Raw genomic sequence first — 17,959 nt, forward strand, 5'->3', positions numbered from 1 at the left:
TAAATTATTAGACCCAATAAATCATTAGTGCTAATGGACTGTGTTGTTACATACATAGAGTTTCAGAGTACAAATTGCACACACGGGAAGAGAATAATTTCAAAAATTTTAAACTATTATAGTTCCTACTCAAAATAAATGCAACAAACAATTCATATTTAAAGCTACTAGTAAGGAAAAGAAAAAAAAATCGGCCTAAGGATTTAAGTGGTTGCAAAATTATCAATTCCAATTTTACAGCCTTTATTACAATAATTTAAATTTGTTGAACTTCTGCTATCAAGTTCTTTTACCTAATTTAAAATCAACGTAAACTTTAGTTGTATGAGTTATGCAAAGTAGATTTTTCAAGTCCTTTATGATAAAACTAGGGAGAAAAGTCCCAAACCCAACAAACCTCTACAGCAAATTTGAGATCACTAGTCAAAATTCCAAAAGAATACAAAACCAACTGAATAATATGGTTTTGTGATTGAACTACAGAGAAGCTAATATCAAACATGAATAAATTTTAGGTAATTTTTTGTGGCGATCTCGAATTACTGCGCTAAAGTTCGAATGAATCTAAGACCTTTTTTCGTTAAACTACAGGTGAGAAAAAGAAACAAGAGGCATTGGTGTACAGGTTACTGCAGTGACTTGCATTTCATTTCAAACTTAACATTTAAAAGCAATAAGATAAATAGTAGAGTTACTGCCCTACTTTGCAGCAACACATTATGTTTTATTATTACACACTGCAAACATAGCAGAGTCTTTGAGACTGAAATTTACAAGCCAACAAAACAGTTGCTCTCAGGTCAAGAGTCATTTATTATTTTACCAACCACATCACTTATGCTGCTTATTTACAGAAAATACTATTATACACCAGGAGTAGCAGCATTTTATCGCATACACACCCAAGCACTTAATAGCAAAGCATAATTGCAGACCCTAATTCGAGAGCGAATCATTACCTGAATGGGGAACTTGATTAAGTAGGTCGAGAAACTGGGCGCAGTCGGTTCCCAATTCAGTGAAGGCCGAGACGAGCTTCGGCAGAAGCTTCGCGAGCATGAGCTTGAATCCAGTGGAGCAGCTCTTGGGGTTTTCGCCGGAGGCCTTGCCATCATCGGATTCATATGCATGCCCAACCTGGGCTCCATTTAAATAAGCACCGCAGGCGAGTAGAATATGCCTCGACCGAGAAGTGAAGTGCTCCTCGACAAGCTCTTCGAAGTGCTGAGTTTATTGTTAAAGGAATAGATTAGACAGGTTTTAGAGGTTGGTTCGAACTAAACTCTCGGATTGCAGAGATCTTCAAAATAAGTCCCTAGCAAAATTATCCATTACATACGTAGAAACTTCATATATGCTCCTCTATAAAAACTTTTAACTAAACATAAAAACTGTTTCCTCTTAAATTGCATGACTCCCCAACTTTAGACAAGCGTGTTTTTGTAGAAACTGCATTTTCTAGATGTCCGTGAAACTTCATATTTTACAGGGGTAAATATGTAGCATGATGATTTTGCAGGGATGATCTATACGAAACGAAGAGAAATTCCAAAATACCTTCGGAGGCTTGTTTAAGAGATACAGCATGGATTTGCATGACAACAGGAAGGCGTTCTCATTGTAGGTGACGGAATTCTTCTCCCCTTCAGCCCTTCCGATTTGTTTGTCGTAGCCTGCCTCGTTGAAATACGGCTTCTCATTGAGAACAAGTGCTTGAAGGGATAACAGCACTTGCAGAACAGTGGAGCTTTCGGGATTCCACATTTCCGATCCGGAACCAGTCCACGTCTTGAGAAGGCTTAGACAGACTTTTCCTGACTCGTACAAGTTTGGGTTCAGTCGAAGCCCGCCAGAGTTGTAGTGAACGAGCTGCAGAATAAAATTGATCATTATGCTAACTGTCCTACAACGAACCCTCTGAATTTCTAGTTAATCATAAGTTTTCACCAAGAGCAATATCTGAATCTAGCATACTCAAAACGAAAAAGCACAAAAAAGCATTTTGCAGTTGAGGCGCACACAGTTTCTACTTTTTTTTATTTTTCCCTTCGCATAAAAAAAGACACTTGCTCAGATAGGTGATTTCAGACATCATCATACAATAAAAGTTATTTAAATAAACGTTGATAAAATCATTTTTAATTCAATTGAGATATTTGAAAAACTCTTTTTCTTTCAAAGACGAGTAAAGGATCCATATATTTGTGTAGCTAAAGAATGAGAAAAACCAACAAAACAATGTAAAGATCATATAATGAGACGTTTAATGAAAGTAGAAAGGAAAAGAAAGAAAGAAAACTTACAGGTGGTTCATGAGGATATTCTGGAGGAAAGTAGATATCAAAGAAAAAAAGACCATCGTGGTACGGAGTTCCAGCTGCGCCAACAATGCACGCCCTCAAGAGATCCATCCTTTCCTCGTAAACTCTAACACAAATGCTATCTGTTAACATGGAAACAGTACATGCCATTAGTAACACGAGCACCGCAAGGCATTTACTAAAAACCCTTAGAAAACGAGAAAAACTTTTGTCTTCTCAGTTGCTAGTAACTTCAGGCAAGAAGGTTATCTGGCTAGTCTCAAAAAAGAGCCTAATTCCTAGACTGTCTTCTGACTAACATGGAATGACCATTCAAGTCCTACTGTACATCTTCTTTCACAATTCCCAAAATCTACATTATCTTTAGCATCCATCTAAAATAAATGTAAAAGAATGCAAACATTCTTTTTTATTACATTAATCTGATCTCCTGATGGCTCATGAATGCCAAGAATGCACAGTGCTAGTCCAGCTCTCATAACATAGATGCCTTGGCACATACTGTCAGCACAAAAGAAAGAAGAGAGAAAAAAAATGATAAAATAGAATGGCACATCATGAAGCAGCGCATAAAGCACTGCAGGTTATCACGCTTGGGTCAGTTAGAATATGTCAAGTTGGGTTGTGGCGACTTCAAATGATCACATCACATGGGTCAACTGGCAACAAGCCCAGTTAAAGTAAGATGAAAGCCGAGGGGTCGCTAAAAGAAATTCAGGTATACAAATCACCTGAAAACACAACAAAAACATTTAAATCGTTTTTGACCTGAATCGCGCAAAAACCCACCTATATCTTTAGCCCACCTAACCTAAGAGATATGTTTTTTTTCAAAAAAAAAAACATACACATCTGTTTGACCCAATCCACCCTAACCATCCCAAAGAACCCAAAAACATTAGCACAATGACCCAAATCAGTTCACAGGCTTCTGACCCAAAAGCGACAGAAATCAAGTTGGGTCAAAGACAGGTTTCTTAGTCAGGTAGAAAATTGCCACTGCTAGATATACTCAGTGCCATCCAGCACATACTGGCACTATTCGCACAACCATTCCTGATCACAAAGGTGTTTTACAAACAAAACAATGACAGATAGAACAAGAAGCAAACCTGGTAGATCATTCTCTAGAACGCTCCATTCTTTTCGTATCTTCTTCAACCAGACTCGTTTTGCCTAAAAAAGAATGAAATTTACAACAAATTAAACAAAACTTGTGTGGTAAGAAAAAACTGTTGAATTCAAGGTGAGGAAAATCTCTAAAATGCACGCTACATTTTCGTTGCCACTTTCATTGATGAAATGATGGTCGAAGCACTCATTTACAACATCAAACTGCTTAAACTTTCTTGGTTTATCACTTTCTGATGATAATGTTGGTTTTTCACTCTGTTCAACTGCTTCCACTTGCTGATCAGTGCATTCCAGTTGAGAGTCATCTACATCGGGTTGCAATTCTTCGGTATTCAGAATTTGATATTTGGATTCTTCTCTAATCTGAAAAGAGACCAAGATTTGTTTAATTTGAAAGATGAACTAGTAGTAAAAATAATTCTGAGAGAATGGAACTTACTATGCCAGACTTCGAATTTGAACTGCTGGAACCAAATAGACTTGAAGTTACATTCGTGATAAAATCAAAAGCGACTTTTGGGAGCAAATAAGATGTAGCTTTCTGCAAGCCGCTCACACGATCTCCACAAGAATCATCTAGAACTTTCTGAAGAATAAGTTTAAAAAATTCAGTTAATTTCAGCAATTCAAGAGGGTGTGAGGGCATGAAACACATAAAACATCAGCATATATGGAGCTAGTACAGGGAACAAAGTTATGACCTTTGGGTCCTTTTGACAAAGCTGTTTCTCCTGCTCTTGTAAATCTACTGCGACATTTTCAGGGATAGATTCTTCATTGGTTGATAGAGTTGCAGCAGTTTCAAGAAGCCTATCTAATCCAAATATTTCAGCAGGCTGAACCTGTGATAACCAAGATTTCCCTATCTCATTTACTGATTCAGAAAACATAAAACATAGAAAGTTATAGTGGAAAATAGAATCTCATGCAAAATTAATAACAATTGTCTATGGTCTATGAGGGTATCTCAAAAATTGAAGTACAACACAAACTGCAAATATATTTGAGAAAAAAAATCTAAATTTCCTAAAGCTAATGTTATTTGCTAATCGTGGCTTCTGAGTACACTTGCCGATGATAAGAAAAAGGATTAACATGATGGGGAAAATATATACCTTAGATATGAGACCACTAGCCCATTTTACTTCAATAGCTCCATCCTTGAAACCAATGACAATTCCAAAATATGATAAGAAACCATGAAAAGCCTCATCGCTAAGTTCTGTAACAGAATGATTTTCATTCATTTTCTCAGGACTTGGAGCTGATCTCAGCACGACATCGCCGATACAATAGGAGAAATCCGGATGCTCAACCAGTTCATAAGCACTTACCATCTCCTCATTTGAGCCACCATCCTGCTTGAGCTCGGGAACTATCCATTTCACCTTCACGGTCTTTTCAATAGCATCCATTTGTCTCACAACCCCAACATGCTGTCGCCTCAAAACACACAAGTCTTCTGATGTTACTTTCTCTAATACACATTGCTCGGGCCAAAAATCGTGGTCACCCAAATTGTTCACAGGACTCAAGTTTTGTGTATCTAAGCCAATCGACAAATTACCATTTTGCCACAGAACATCAACGGTGCGCTTAGTTTTTGAGATTACAAATGTCTGCATACAATCTCGACCATTCATACCAACTTCCTTCTGCATCTTGGTAAAGTTCTTTGGGGCGGTACTAAGTGTAGCCGACTTATTTCCAGCATTCTTCTGGAGATCACGGAAATAGTCAACTGGAAGGGTACACCAATCACCAAGTTGCCAATTCGCATATTGAAAACACTGTAAAAGAGTAAGATTCTTTGGCTCTTGTAAATTGGAAGGAATTAAAGAACGAACTCCATCATTTAATACCGAAGTGATCCACTTAACGTGCACCGAGCCAATTTCAACATGGCAAACCGTACCTTCATCTCGGCTTGCTTTCCCACACAACCATCTCACAGGCTTAGAAATGGACGGGTGATTAATTCTTACCCGCTGGCCTGGATAATAAAAATACGGTGCATCTTCAAAAAGGTTTGGAGGAACGGGCTTTAAAACATCCTCATCTCTTATCAAAATTTCACATTTTGCCCCATCACTGAAAACAACAGTGACCAAATCAAATACCCTCTCTACCTTCCCAATCCACGGTCCCATAATTACAGAATCACCAGGAACAAGGGATCTCACTCTGCAAAGCTTCTTGCTATTAACATCTTTTATTGAATCGCCCGCAGTAGTCTCTAAATCAACAACCATATCCACATCAACAACCCGACCTAACTGTCCTGAGGGATCATTAACAAGGCATACAATGTCGCCGAGTGCAAATACGCGTTCGAATGCAAGAAAATCGTTGATTTTGCCTATGCTTTCATCAAGGCTCGACAAAATGCTTTGGGCATGCCCCCCATAAGAAGATTCACTATCGTATTGATCCTCACTGTCGGTGGAATCAGCATAGAACTCGCTGTCCGAGTCAATAACAAGCATATCCATAGTCCGAGTGCCTGTGTTATAATATTTTTCTCAATTTTAGCATTAACAATACTATCAACGGTAAATTCGAAATTTCTAACGCTAAAGAGGGATTTGATACCAACCAACTTAGATGGAATCAGGGACTTGATATCTGATATGATAACTGTGAATTTTGAACACCAACTTCGAGTTCAATTAATCTTCTTAATGCTCTTTCACGATATTCCACGAGCAGGTCAATTAGCAAACAAATCCTACAGGAAAGGATGTATAAAACACCAATCTGAGATACGACCACTGAGAGAGATTAAAAAAAGGGGGAATTATTCATTACTAACAAATTAACCAAGAGAAAGAAGAAAGAGAAAAAGCAGTAATATGCTTACCTCTCGCACCGACCGAATTGATAATTTCTCGACGTTTTGATTGCCAGAAGAACAAACACGAGACTACCGAAGACCCAAATATGATGTTCTCAGAGATGTAGCAAAGTGAAAACAGCAACAGCTTGATATTCCCAAAACAGTATACGGTCGATAAATTTTAAAGCAAAAGGAGAACTACCCAGATGATAAAAGATGCAGGGGCTTAGCCTACACCTGATAGTATTACTGCCAAAGGAGATTTGCCCCAGTAGAGCGAAATTTCAAGTCCTAAATGCCAAAGGAGATTTGCCCAAGAGAGCAAGAAGTATAAGTAACTAATGCCAAAGGAGATTTGCCCAGGATGGCAAACTAGGTAAGTAACATATGCCAAAGGAGATTTGCCCAGTAAAGGGGGAATCTTTCGGAAGTTCTTTTTTGCCCAATCAAAGAAGTGAACAACACATGCAATCGATCGACCGACAAAAGCACGTATGTTGATACCCTTTGTTCCGGAAGGGATTAATCGAACTTCTTAATGCCAAAGGAGATTTGCCCAGCAAATAGAGTCTCTCTTCTTGATGTGGGCTCACATGTCAAAGAAGGTCAATGAGAGAAACAACTTAAAGCCACTCCACAAAACCTCTAAGTGAAGGAATATACCACCACCACACTGGAGAAGTTCTCCGAAGATGCCCACCGAAAACAGGAAATTCGCGATAGCCTCCCCCTCTCAGCTGATTTTAAAGATTCCCACAATCTGTGCACCATTAATCCACAAAGCACTCAGTAAAATTAGTTATGTAATTAACCACAGCATAAGCTATGCCTACAAATATATATACATATATATACATATACGCATGAAAAGAACTAAATATAAAAGTAGATGCTTTTTTTTAAGGGCGGGAAAGGGAAAAACCCAAATACCAGTTTATCAGCAAGAGGAGAAGCTTCTCTTTGGGTGGAAACACTAATCATGGAATCTGAAATAAAACAAATAAATGCTTCAGATAATAAAGTAAACCATCTAAATTTTCATGCATCTTCTTTGACAAAAACTCCATTTTTCCCTCACAAAAGCCACAAGGAAACTAAATAAAAACGTAATTTTTATCCACAAAGCATGAAAAAACAAAGGTAAATTACCACCCAAAAAAAAAAAAAGACACTAATTACTCTCTCCCAGATGAACTCAAAAGCAATTCCTGAAATGGATAAAACAACATTAAAAAAATCACCAGTTTCTCTTCTCCCCTTCCCTCCCTTTCTCTTCTCCAAAGAGAAAGGAGGGATTTTTAGGCTTTAGCCAAGCTTGGCGATCCCTCCACAACACCAACCCATCAATCCATCTCCCGAAACCCTAATCATCGAGTGAGAAGAGTCGAATCAGAGAAAACCCCGCTCCCAAAACCGCTTCTTTTTCCCTCCCAATCCCTCCTCGGCTTCTCCTTCCCCTGCTTTTATTATTTGGGCTTCTCCGAGAAGTGCTTCTGTGTATTTTTCATACTGTAGAGAGAGAGACACCTCCTACTCCGCTTTTAGAAACTTTTTTTGAGTTTTTAAAATATTTTTTAATTTTTTTTCTTTTTAATGTTAGTGGATATTGCTCTCCACTGATATATATTATTGTTTTTAGATTATTATTATTATTATATGTACATGAATTATCGAAGTAGATACATTGCATATAGTTATGATTTGAACTTTTTAACTTTGAATATATCAATTTTTAAAATAAAAATATCAATATTCACATAATTAAAGAATTATACTGTTTCTAATTTAAATAAATAGTATATGGGACTTTAACTTTATAAATTTACCCTCTTATATTTAAATTTATGATTATTGGGGATATGAACTTGTCAAAGCACCAACAAAACAACAACAAAAATAGAAATACTTTGTGTGTCCCTTGAAAAGTTCCAACAAATATAAGGCCGATATAGTGTGATATTTGAGTATGTCTCCTACGCTTTCAAAAATAGGAAGACTTTCGTACGTGCATATTATTTTTGATGATAGTGTTGGCTTAAATGGGTCAGTATCATGCCTACTTTAAACCGAGTCATGTTCGAAATGGCGTGAGGCTTTGTGGGCCGAGTTATTTTCGAAGTGACGTGAGGCTGGGTGAGCCGAGTCACAATCGAGACCCGTGGACGCTGTATCTTTACGCTTTAAGTGAATTGGTTGTGTATTTCTAATAGCTCGAGCTTTCGGGATTAATGGTTAGCGCCAACGATCCGACAAATAGGACACTCAATTCGACGATCGGCTCTATTAGATATGATCTATACTATTAAAATTATTTAGAAACTAAATTTCATAATTTTTCAACATCATTTACGAAGTGATTAAAGGATCTCAAAATTAAAATAAAAATTAACTATTTTAATAGCTGATGTCGCACGTTTGTAAGTTCAATATTGTAGAAGAATTCAAAAATGCATAAAACTGTAATAAAAAATTCTACTTCATATCAAGAGTAAGAACAATATTTTTGATTTGAAATTTAAGATTTTTATGAGATTTTTATTTTCAGCCGTTTATTTCGAGGTTACTTGTTTACTAGGAAAACAAAATAAAAAAATTATGAAATTTGATTTCTAAATAGTTCTAATAATGTAAATCATAAATAATAGAGCTGATCGTTAAATCGGATGTCTCATCATCGAAAATAATTTATGAGCACGAAGGCCTTCGTGCTTTCGAATGCGTAGGAGCCTAACTCATGATATTTTAGAATGTGCATGTAAACTAGCAAGGGCCCCTGTATGATTGAAAAGGCATTAAAGCATTTGGATTGATGAATTTTTAGATTCAGCGTAACTCGAGTGTAGCGGTATTTGAGTTTTTCTGAAGTATGATTATTTTTTATTATTCGTTTTAATGTAATTTGTACAGTCCGAAAGTTGAATTTCAACACTTTTTCTGTTTATTTTGGTATAACTTGATATGGGTAAATTAGTTTTTTTTACTTTCACTATTTGTTTTGATGTAAGTAAGTAAATCTTATTACCTCCTAAATATAATAGTGAACTTACCCCTATAAAATCTAATCTATTAAATAATTAAATATCTCATTATTATTTGAAAGTAATCTTAACACATTGTAAAAAAAAAAAAAAAAAAAAAAGAAGTAACGCTAATTCATTCCAAAGGAAGTAGAGTTTAGCCTTTAATATTTAGTAAATTTTTTAGAGAAAGTTAAGCATAGTAGAACTTGAGTTCGGTACTCTGGAGGGAGAAGTCAAAAGTAGCTAAAGTGGAGGTCAAACATTACTTAAGTTACATTATTTTTTAACTTACAGCAAAATAAACACCGAAAGTGATGGAACTTGAGTTCCACTTATTTATTTCATCAAAAATAAACTTTGGAGGGAAATAAAGTTCGGTGAAAACTACTTCTTCCTTACTTTTGTTTCGTAACTATGAAAGTAAAGTTCCTTCAGTTATGCTGTCTATTTGGCATAAAGTGAATAATGTAAAACTATTATTTATATATATATATAAATAATAAATAACTCAATAAATAATAAGTTATAATATAATAAATAAAAATAATATAATTATATTCCTATGTAATTAAAAAAATTAATCTAAAGCAACTAAGTAATAATAAAACAAATAAAATTATAAAGTAAAAAAATATAAATACTTAGCTCATCAATTTTCATCATATTTTAAATATAAAAACTAAATGAAAGAAATAATAAAACTTAACTAATTAAATTTTATCATATTTTAAATATGCAAACAAAATAAAAGAATAATTAATGTCATAATTAAATATATTTAAATATAACTAGCATTACTCATTATAATATTTTATTATTTTATTATTCATCTCTTTTCACCGTAATCGACTTCGGCTCGAGGTGGGACGAAACTAATTATGATGTTTCAGGGAACTCGAGTTTCTACCGTATCTTTATTATGGCGAAATAACAATAGAAATGATTATTTATGATCGAAAACGACTTAACCTCTCTCCACTTTCACCCAAACAAACTGATCCTAAATCAAACAGTCCTTTATTCCTAATTAAAGCGTAGTATCATATAATTTGTGAAAAAAAGCTCAAAAATATGGAGAAAACTCAAGAGGATGACTCCAAACCCATTGTCAATTAACATATATCCTTTTTAGAGATCTATATCCACTAAATTTATGTAAATCTTAGGAGATCAGATCCATGAGTACCTGTTTCAAGTTCTGCATAATTATGAGGCATTTGTCTAAAATACATATAAATTAATTAATTATGATGCACATCAAATACCTGTATGAAAATACGAAAACACTAAGGAGCTGTTTGGTTATATGCATTTTTAACTGTACTGCAGTTAAAAATGTATGCATCTATTAAATTTTTGTTTGGTTTCATGTGGTTAGGCCTAATTGCCGTAGTTGTATCTGCATGAGAAGGCCCAACTGCAGCAGTTGATACTGTAGCCATTTCTAACTGTATTGCAGTTGAAAATGCATGCATTTATTAAATTTTTGTTTGGTTTGATGTAGTTAGGCCTAATTGCTGTAGTTGCATCTGCATGAGAAGATCCAACTGCAGCAGTTGATACTGTAGCCAAATTTAGCTGCAGTACCAACTGCAACAGGTGGCCGAAGTCGGCTCACCCATTAAAAAAATTAACAAAGTGTGATTTATTATTATTTTTTCATACGCTTCTTTTTTTTTCCAAAAATATTTATTCATGAAATCTGATATGGTCTAATAATGTTTGTTAGGATCAATAAATTTTTTTCATACGCTTCTTTTTTTTTTCAGTTTACTAGTTTAATAATATCTTTCTTGTTCTGACCAAATTTAAAATATATTTGCATTAAAATTTATTAAATTCAAACACAATTTTATAATATATAAATTATATATAGATATAAAAGTCTTAATTAATAATTAAAACATGATTACGTTATGCTCAGAAGAGGTAATTTCACATTTCTATCTAAAATTTGACAGAATTTACAAATACAAATCTCAACTGCAGACTAACAAACAGAAAAAATGTAACTGCAGCAGTTGCAACTGGGTTGGATGTAATTACAAAAACAGTGTAGTTGAAAGTACATGCAGTTGTAAATGCTGCATGTAGTCATAACTACACCTAGTTTGTTCGGTTTTATGCAGTTGCAACTGCTACAGTTACATTTATTCTGTTTGGTAGCCTGCAGTTGCAATTTATATTTGTAAATTTTGTCAATATTTAGATAAAAAGGTGAGATTACCTTTTCTGAGCATAACGTAATCATGTTCTAATTATTAATTAAGACTTTTATAAACTAGTAAACCGGAAAAAAAAGATGCGTATGAAAAAAAATCACACTTTATTTATTTTTTTAATGGGTGAGCCGAACTGCTGCAGTTGGGCCTTCTTATGTAGATGCAACTGCAGTAGTTGAGCCTAATTACACCAAATCAAACAAAAATTTAATAGATACATGCATGCATTCTCAAGTGCAGTTGAAAATACATGCAATCAAATAGTCCCTAATATTCGCATAGTTTAAAAATTATTCGAGCTCAAATTTAGGTAACATTACATTAGAGAATATATACTCCATAAATATATTTTTTGTTTTTAAATTTATGATTACTAGAGTATGCTTCATAAATAGGAGATTCAATTTCTTGTCGCAATTTCTTTTGTTTTCCTTTTCTTTTTGTTTTTTTTTCTTTTTAATTTAGGATTTTCTTCGTTTGGTGAGACAAAAAAAAAAAAAGAAAAATCAAAAATTCGCGGAACTCTTTTAACTAACTAAATTTTTATGTTAGACTCAAAATCAAAGGCATAAGTTCAAATATAACTACACATAAAAAGCTTAAAGCCCTAATCTCTTTTAATCAGTACTAAACTTTTGATAATTTGCTCCTAACTACAATGTAGCCACATAATATCTGCTACAATGATTTCACAAGAATTAGGAAATAAAAAAGGCTAAATTACAGAAAATTACAAGAACTAGGATCTTTTTTTACTTTTCCTCCATAACTTTTAAAAATCTATATTTTATCCCCACAACGTTTCAAATTGTTGTATTTCGCCCCCCCTTTCCGTCAGGGTTCCATCACTGTTCCGCTCATTTTTTATAATTTATATCCAAGATATCTTTTAAAATGACAGAAATATATTAAAAAATTATTATTTTTATTAAAAATAAGAGTATTTTGATAATTTTGTCCTATCCGTTAACGTCATACCCCTTCAAAAATACTTCTGAAATTTTAAGGGAGCAAAATATAGATTTTTTTATAGTGAGCATTTGTTTTAAGATTCGCCTAACTACGAGATATTTATCTAGAATACATGCAAATTAGGATGCGCATCAAATCATCTACGTACCTGAAAAAGTGAAAACACCAGTGATCTATGACAAAAACTTGTAAAATACGTATTACAATAAAGATAATAATGTTTTGAAAATTTTTAGAAAAGTTCTAAAATAACCCTATCTATTCGATCAATAGGGCTACCAATAGTTTATCCTAAGAATTTTAGTGCCGTGGCGCAGGGTCACGCCGGAAACTTGCCGGCACGGTGCTTGTCGAGCCGTGCCGATGCGTGCCAGTTAAAAAAATTCTTGTGTGCCGACACATAATAGCATGAAATATTTATTTTTTTTATCAACAAAATATTCTAACTATTTATTATGTCTTTTTATCATATCTTTTGAACTTTATTGAGAAAATTACTTACTAATTTAAAAAATAGAAAGTTTTGAGCTGTGCCATCAGTACGGGATCTGTATCGTGTCGATATCTTGTTGGCACAGTACGACACGGTGGATACGATCCGTGCCGACGAACACTTAAAACCTTGGTTTATCCCTAATTCGAATTTAATCTCAATTTTTGAGGACTAGAGTTCGTCTGGATTATTACGATAGCAGATTAATAATGTTTACTATCTACGTACTTTCTACCCCTTAGATCATACACTATTTCATCTGCCGCTACAAATTCCAAGGCATCTAAAACCAAATAGAGTGAATTAAACCACCAACTTTTTCGGACAACATCCTGGGTCGCAGTCGTGGGGCTAATTTAGGCGATTACTCGCTAAATATTTTAGCAACTCTTCTAAAATAGTTCATTAAAAATTATAACAACTAACGCAAGAAAAAGAGTCCGTCCGAATTATTGTGATAGTAGATGAATAATATTTATTATCTACTTTCTAACGCTTGAATCAAATACTATTTTACTTGTCACTGCAAGCTCCAAGGCGACTAATACTAATTGAATACTAATTTAGTGATTATTCAACATAATCACCAAATGATAACTAATATTTTAGCGACTCTTCCAAAATAGTTCATTGAAGATTATAACAACTAACACAAAAAGTAAGATTTGTTTAGGGCTAGCCATTACTTCCATGTCATGTTTAGAGTGTCATATGAGTCCAGCTGGGATACTATCGATAGTACCAAGCATTTGATGCTATCGAATTTTTCGCCGTTAGATTTAACTCTTTGACTATTTTCATCCGTTAGATTATACTATTCAATAAATAACTCACTCAACCCTAGAGGGCTCACATCATTCTAATCGTACATTTTTTTTTATCTAAGGGCCGAAAACTTAATAGCACCAATAGCTTAGTACTATTGATCGTATTCCAGCCTAGTTCTTGTCACATGCATTCACCAACTTGCATATATAATAAATTCAAATAGAAAATGGGTAAATTTTGAAGACAAATGACACAGTTTAAAAGGAAGACACAAAAAAAGAAAAAGAAAAAAGATCTAATCCTGATTATTTTTTTCCAATATAATATATTGCATCCTAATTAGGTAATTAAGTTACACCAAATTTTTTTCAAAAAAATAGAAAAAAAATTTCCAAAATTTCCAAATACAGAATGTTAAAATCCAAACATACAAACAGTGAAACAGATAAGCCGATTAAATCTAATCTTCTTTTGAACATCAAATTAGGTTTTACTAATGATTGCTGATAGCACAGTAATAAAAGAAAGTCTAATAAAATTAAAAGATTCTGCAGGGTTTGGGATGTATCTATAAATATCATTAAGCTTAATAGATTATACGAAAATTTCTTACCATAAAATGTTTTATGCGCATCATTAATAGTATGAAAATAGGCTTATAAAATGAGATGGAAAGAGCTTAAGAATGTGCTTCAAAGAAACAAAGTGGAGAAAAATGTATTTTAGATGTGCAAGTCAACTTGTACTTGACTTGCTTTTGCTAAAACAAGGGTGGACTAAAAATTAATAAATAATATTTTTTTTTAAAAAAAATGTTAACTTTGTGCCCACTAAACTAAAGTTTCCACTAGTCCTTCCATCATGCTTCTCTCCTTTTGACCTAACAAAAGCATGTAATGTGAGAGGATGAAACTAATCTCAAGTGCATATTGTGTCAATTTTTGAACAATTCCTATCATAGTAAATTTCTTTTAAAAAAATCACTTTTTACTCAATTTTTGAACAATTCTATCCATTTTTTTTCCTTTTATTTTACAATTTTAAAAGAATTTTTACTCAATCTTGCAACTTCTATCTTGTGGAAAATTTCTTTTTAACTCAAGCTCCAAATCTTTCTTTGTCACACATTCCAGGGTCAATGTTGTTAGCCTTGTACTTTAAAAGTTTAAACTGTTAGAAAACGATATATATATATATATTTTTATATTTAACACTCCTCTTACCAACCGTCCCTAGAGCAAGTGGCAAAGGACTTGGTAGTTGGTACCCGAGACCCAAGTTCGAATCCTAGTTGATTTGCATTTCTAGCTAAATTTATTTCTAAATGAAATAAACGAAGCGGGTAACGTGCTACCTATCTCTAAAAAAAAAAAAAAAAAAAAAAAAAAAGCTCCTCTTACATTCGGCCTCAAAATTTTTTCTAAGGATCATAACGTGAACTTAAATTAATAAGAAAAAATTAATAATACCAGAAGTCTAACGTGACTTGAACTCAGAACCTTCTGCTCTAACACCATGTGAAACAACATATGGTGTCAGAGCAGGAGGTCTTGAATTCAAGACGCTTGTTTCCCAGTTATGCTCCTATTTTATATTTTTGGAGAAACTTCATCAATTGAAATAACTATTAAAGTGAAAAACAATGTGATGCCATAAATTGAACCAAAAAAAAAAAATCTAAGTTTTAAATGAATAGAAAAAAAAAAAACTATTTTAGTGATATAGATTGAACAAAAAAGTATAAGTTATACAGTAATCAGCTATAGTGAGGGATAAATAGGCCATTTTATATTCAAGCTCCAATAAATTTCTACCGGAAATTGACGAGAAAAGCATTTACAATATTATTTATGGATTCATGGGAGTAATATTGATATTGACAATTTTAAAAGGGTATATATACAATATTTTTTAAGTTTTGAGAAGTACTTCTAAAAATAACCTTTTTATATTTATTCAACTAATATTTAAGCTGGTTTTAAGGATCATTCAATGTGAAACCCCAGTTAGTTCTATGTATAAGATTAAAAGGGTTAAACTCTTAATGCGGTTTAAACATTTTGGGTGGTGGTTAGGTCCAAGATATTAAAAGATAGAGTTAAGCGTGTTAGGACGGGAGTAGTCCTAGTCCTAGGATGGATGACTCCCTGAAAAGTTGGGGCGTCATCGTTGGTATAAGAGATAATTACCAGCTGGAATTATGAGATGAGTCTCGGCTGAGTTAGAATTATACAGCGGGGAGAACGAAACTCTCATATTATTGACTGTTGTGGGTAAGGCGCAGCTCCCCCATAAGGTTGGTTTAGGCTAGCGAGACAAGTCTCACATCGCCTGATACTTATAAATCTGAGTCTGACGAGGACGTCAAGGCTTAAAAGGGAGGGATTGTGAAATCCCAGATAGTCCTATGTATAAGATATAACAGAGCTAAACTCTTAACCCGATTTAAGCATTTTGGGTAATGGTTAGGCTCAAAAGGTTAAAAGAGTTAAGCGTGTTAGGACGAAAGTTGTCCTAGAATGAATGATCCCCTAAAAAGTTGGGACGTCACATCCTACTTTGTAAGCAGTAACTTAGATTAGGTGAAGTAAACTTGCCATTTTAGTTTTCTTACTTTTCTACATTAAAAAAATGTGTGCATTATTTACAACATGTTTGTTTTCAATAAACTAACAAAAACTCAGAAAAATCAATATTTCTGGACGGTGAACTTAATATTGTTGGGATTTATGTTGATTCTATATACGAACTGTCTCTTGAATTTGACTGATCATATATGGCATGAACCACTACTTCGCATTAGAGATGTGTGATGTTAAAATCTGTGAATTTAGAAGTGTGACATGTTTTAATTGTAAATTACAAAATAAGTCCCTAATGAGGGCTTGTTTGATATTGTTATAATTTTTTATTTACATAAATTAAAATTATGCATAATTGAATGTGCCCATATACGAATTCTATATTTGTTATTATCTTTTTTTTGCTATTATTAAAAATAAATTACAAGCACTTCCATATTCTTCTTAATAAATATTACATAAAATTGTATAATTTTAAAAATAAAAAAGATAATACTACCAGAGGAGCCCATAATGCCTCTCATCATTCATCAACTTTTGAGTACACATAAACTTTGTGTCCAAAGATTTTTTTTTTTGTTTCTTTTGGTTCGTGTGTACTCATGCATGTACTTCCTATAACTTAAAAAAGTAGAGTGTGTAGAAGATTCTGGAATCTCAAACAGAATATTCACTTGGTAGTTGAGCCATCCAGAGACATCCAAAGTGGAAAGGCACATGCCATTAACTCCACCACTTCAACTTTTTTAGTGAGGAATTTGTAAATTTAGTAAATTTTCTGTATCATTCGTCCCACTAAATTTGGATAATCGGTCTTTATATAATTATGAGTAGAAGTTCGGATAATCTTGCAACTTCGGTGTCGCAACAAACATTAACGCCTATGGTTTTCTCGAAATCATGAGTTCATGATCTCTGGGATCCACAAAAACAATCAAACCCTACTTACAACTTCATTCCCCATTTTCTCATTTTAATTCCAAACTTTTTTTCTTTACTATTATATTCCTAATATTTATATTTTATTTTAGTTAGATCTCAAATAAAAGGTTTTTTTAGCACAAAAAATTCATCGGTTATGCATTTTGGTAAAACTAGACTTAAAAAAAAATCGCAGATCCAGTTCATATTTTTAAAAGTCTAATCAAAATATCTCTATTCCTTTCTCTCATCTCCTTCGTCGTTACATCATTGTCGCCCCTTCCTCTCCTTCCTCCTCCTCTTTTTGCCCTTCCTCTCCTTTCTCTTCCTCTTACACCGTCGTTGTCACGAATCCGGAATGCAGATGTGAGGACGATGATCTCGTCCTACCCCCACTGCCTCCACACCAACTATCCCGCCGAGTCCTTCTCGTGATGCATCGTCTCTTTCCGCCACCCCACCATCTTTGCCACTCTCGTTCTCAACCCCTTCTTCAAATCCCGCCTCATTGTGGACCTCTTCGATGACCAACAATGCTGAAGAAGGGGGAGGAGTCACCGAAAGTGGTGATGGTAGTGAGAGAGGACAGAGGGAGAGAATGAAGATAGAGATAAACTATAAAATAAAAAGAAAAATAAAAATATTTAACTTTTTTTTATCTTTTTTTTGCTCTTTCTCTGGTGAAGGAAA

At 33.8% G+C, this 17,959-nt stretch overlaps 1 protein-coding gene across 2 annotated transcripts; it reads right to left on the minus strand.

Moving 5' to 3' along the window:
• LOC109722260 (probable ubiquitin-conjugating enzyme E2 24) lies at window positions 650-7,800 on the minus strand. Of its 2 annotated transcripts, none has more exons than XM_020250226.1 (12): window positions 7,533-7,800; window positions 7,222-7,277; window positions 6,316-7,051; window positions 6,052-6,183; window positions 4,571-5,958; window positions 4,157-4,297; window positions 3,895-4,041; window positions 3,597-3,818; window positions 3,434-3,497; window positions 2,304-2,443; window positions 1,558-1,869; window positions 650-1,224 (listed from the first exon to the last, which is right to left on the minus strand). In XM_020250226.1, the coding sequence occupies exons 5-12, from the start codon at window positions 5,945-5,947 to the stop codon at window positions 937-939; spliced, it is 2,691 nt and encodes an 896-aa protein (XP_020105815.1). In that variant the 5' UTR covers window positions 5,948-5,958; window positions 6,052-6,183; window positions 6,316-7,051; window positions 7,222-7,277; window positions 7,533-7,800; the 3' UTR covers window positions 650-936. The 2 variants fall into 2 exon arrangements, with proteins under 2 accessions (XP_020105815.1, XP_020105817.1); XM_020250228.1 differs by having other exon boundaries at window positions 6,052-6,226.

This window comes from Ananas comosus, linkage group 16, assembly GCF_001540865.1.
Source record: "Ananas comosus cultivar F153 linkage group 16, ASM154086v1, whole genome shotgun sequence".
Taxonomy (NCBI): domain Eukaryota; kingdom Viridiplantae; phylum Streptophyta; class Magnoliopsida; order Poales; family Bromeliaceae; genus Ananas; species Ananas comosus.